We start from the raw sequence: 3527 nt of genomic DNA, 5'->3' as shown, positions 1-3527 counted from the left end.
CTCTCAAAGATTAACTCTCTCCCTGTAACCCCTCTGATTCTTTCATGTCATCTTTACTGTGTGTGTTGCACAAACAGTGTTCTCACACACTGCTGCTTTGTGGTACAACAGCATCTGATCTGTCACACCTGTCTGGGGCCATTTGTCCTCTCATTTAGAGGACATCGTTTGCTCCTGTGTCTCTTCCATTGTGCCACAAACAGGAAGCTGAATGGTCCCAGTAGATTTGAAATACCTTGGTGATAAATCAGTTCCTCTGATAAATGCTAAGGTTGAAATACTTTCTTAAAGAATAACAATCAGAAATACACAATCTAGCTTCACTGTAAAAGGTTCAAATAATTACTCCCCACTCATAGCAGTCTTAGCAGTGGAGTCCACTTTTTCACGTGTCATGAGTGTACTAGAAGATTGCCTGAGAAACAAGTTTCCTCACCTTTCTTTTTTTTTTTTCCTGTGAAAGTTGCCTGTGGCATGGAAGTGCAAAGCTATGGCAAGCAACTTGCATGGAAGTTATTGGTGGTCACTTAAATTTCATGTGGTTTTAGTATTCCGATTGCCAGACTTTATACTCTTGGAAAGATCTGGTTGTAAGAAAGATTGGGGTGTTTGTTACAGAGAGTTTACACTGAATGAAGCGTGTGTAATGTTTTTGTTTTCCAGCTTAACACACACACACACAACACAGAATCCTTCCCTCTGCTTTCAGAAGATCTGTGTTTCTGCAACATTTCTGCGCTGGTGTGATGCGTCTTTCAATGCACTTTGTTTCCCCAACACGTTATTTTTCCTGTCATGCCGTTCTTTTGGCTGCAGTGCTTCCTTTAGTTAAGGTCACAGAATTACCAGCGTTCAGCAGCTGCTAAAACCTGGCTGTAACACACCCCTCTTTTGCCAGCCGTAGCGGATACGCGCGCCGCACACAAACCTCATCTCCTTGCTGTGGTCGCATCAAAGAGACTCTGTCGTACTGTCTTCGTAACAGCGCCCACAGTGCATCGAGTCGACCCTGTGGCAACAGAGCAACAGGACTTGATTCTGTGAAGTGATTCTGTGAAGTTATTGTTCAGGGAGATCCATGGAGAAATGTACTGGCAGAGCTGCTTAGAGCTGGATAAGCAAAGTATAAACTTAGGGTGTGTCACCCACACCACACAGCTGTGGAGCTGCTCCTTCTCATCAATGAATGTTAGGTACTGCACTCTCACCTCCACCTAACCCACGTTTACTTCTGAGCCATCTTAGAACTACGTTTGCCAGCATTTTGGGCTGAACTGACACGTGTCCATCTGGGATTTCTTACACATAAATGTATCTGTTTTTGCAGTATTTATACAGCAAGTTCATCGTCCTCGGGAAGCCTCGAGTGCTTAGGCGGCCTGTGCAGAACGTGCATGGCAGCTCTAATGCTTGTCAGAAGCATCCCACTCCACATGGATGGCCTGCAGAGTTTGTGCGTGTGTGTGGACAACACGTCTTCAGGACTTTCTGGTGAGAAAAGATGTATCTTAGTCTAGTGGAAGGTGTCCCTGCTGATAGCAGGGGGGTTGGAACTGGATGATCTTTAAGGTCCCTTCCAACCCAAACCATTCTGTGATTCTATGATCTGTACTCCCAGCTAAACCTTTGTATTCTCTTTGTATTCACATTTAAAGCAAGGTATTTATGGATCCTTCTTCAGTTTTTAAGAAGAGCTTGTTACAGGTTTGCAGCTGACTCATGGCATCTACAGAGAATGTCTTTATTTTATGCCGTTTATTATGTTTCACTTGCTTGTCAGATATTTTGCATTACACTGTTTTATGTAATTTTTTGCTTTTCTTGGTTGGTAATGAACATGTCTGTTTAAAACTTAGTATAACAGCTACAAACTGTGTAGTTTTAGGCTTAATTATATATACATTGAGATAGACTTAATGCCAACAAAGCCCCCATAGATTTCAGTACTCTTACTGTACCATATATCCCTTTTTTGGGGAAGTATAACAAGAATGTGGCAGTAATGATGAAGTACTGCATTTAGGGCTAAAAACTCCTGCTATTAACCCTGAGCAGGTGTTCACCTTGAGAATAATACATTACACTTGAATTACTTGAAAAATTTTTTTTGTTCAGCATGCATGACTGGTAAAGCAGACAAAATCCAGCCTTCAGTACAAAATTCTATTGTCCTGAAGACTAAAAAGATTACCTTAATTGGCGTATACCACTTCTCCTGAATGGCTGGTGAGGTAGGCTTTGGTTTAGGTGGTTTAGGATGAAAAGGTTCTTCTGGTTCTTCTGGGAGTTTCACCACAGCATTTTTTGCTTTTTCTAATCTGGCCCCTTCTTCAGTGGATCCTTTATCGCCCCAGCGAACCTAAGTAAAGCCATTGTTCAGATGTAAATGCACTGTATGCAAAGGACAAGGAAACTGTTGCAAATAACAGAAGTAGCCAAAAAAGCTTAGATTTGGAAGAAGTTCTGAATAAACAAGAGGGGAGGTACTGGGGAAAATGTTCTCTCGTAATTTTTTATGACAAGCGTTCCTAGTTAAATACATTCATAAATATCAGTCTCTCAGTAGCAAAAAGACAAGAGGAATACTGAAAGACAATTCTACAGGCTGTGTAGGAGACAGGAAATCTGGAAAATCTGCTCTAATTAATGATGTAAAAATTATCATTTCCAGTTCTGATTGATCCCAAAATACCAGACCTTAATCTGGCATTGACAAAAGCCGAGATTTTTGTCACCCCAGATTTCCTTACACAGCATGTTTGTTGAGAACCCCAATTTAAGATACCAGGTGACACTTGAGCAGGTTTTAGCAGAAGCTCCTTGAAACTGCTCAGGTTTTCAAGTAGTTCTGCAGGAAGATACATACTGGTGAAAACGCAGATGAAACAGTCTAACCTGGGTAATAAGTAAAACATGTAACAATGTATATTTTGGCACAAGTATATAAAATATATACAAAGAGTTCAAAGAGAAAGGAAACCTGGATTATTGCCGTTGGTGAGACAAGCACATATTTCCACTTCCATAAAAGGTTGTACCTACTGTGCTGCAAAGAGGAAACACAGCAAAAAAATCTTCCAAAAGAGATTATTTGTCATGCTACAATAATCTTATTTCACCTTGTAATTGGAAACACCGTGCAGCAATTTGAGCAATGATGTTTGCTGTATTGTGCAAACACACAAACCTAGACAGGCCACTTTATTATCCAGAAAGAGCATCTAAAAGAGCGTCTATGGCTGGAGTTTGAAAGTTCTTAGTAAAACTGGCCTGGATTCTTTCCAGTGCAAGACTTTCTAAATCATCTACTAGTATTTAGCCTTGTAAGGAGGACCTGATACGCCTAAACCCAGGCAAATTGCATTCTGACGTTACCTTTTGGGCAAATGTGACACAGTGATGAAACTTGTTATGGGAAAATACAGAACTGTTACTGCAGGACTCCACCAACATACTTGGGTTTTTTTTCAGGTACCTCCTGACTGGAGGTGACAGGCATGAAAAGAGAAGAAGCCAAGTAAGAAAAA

The 3527-nt window shown here is 40.9% G+C and overlaps 1 protein-coding gene across 1 annotated transcript in view; it reads right to left on the bottom strand.

Moving 5' to 3' along the window:
- Positions 1-884: 884 nt before the first annotated feature.
- LOC104530292 (anthrax toxin receptor 2) overlaps positions 885-3527 on the bottom strand; it is a gene marked incomplete at both ends in the record, with an annotated part of 15317 nt that continues 12674 nt past the window's right edge. The window contains 2 exons of the mRNA XM_010174834.1: positions 885-1009; positions 2192-2359. Coding sequence (XP_010173136.1) covers positions 885-1009; positions 2192-2359 — 293 coding nt within the window. The remainder of the gene's footprint in view (positions 1010-2191; positions 2360-3527) is intronic.

This window comes from Antrostomus carolinensis, unplaced genomic scaffold (genome assembly GCF_000700745.2).
Source record: "Antrostomus carolinensis isolate BGI_N321 unplaced genomic scaffold, ASM70074v2 scaffold8569, whole genome shotgun sequence".
In the NCBI taxonomy this organism is placed as follows: domain Eukaryota; kingdom Metazoa; phylum Chordata; class Aves; order Caprimulgiformes; family Caprimulgidae; genus Antrostomus; species Antrostomus carolinensis.
Note: the sequence above shows the minus strand (reverse complement) of the source record. Positions and strands in the feature narration are given on the sequence as shown.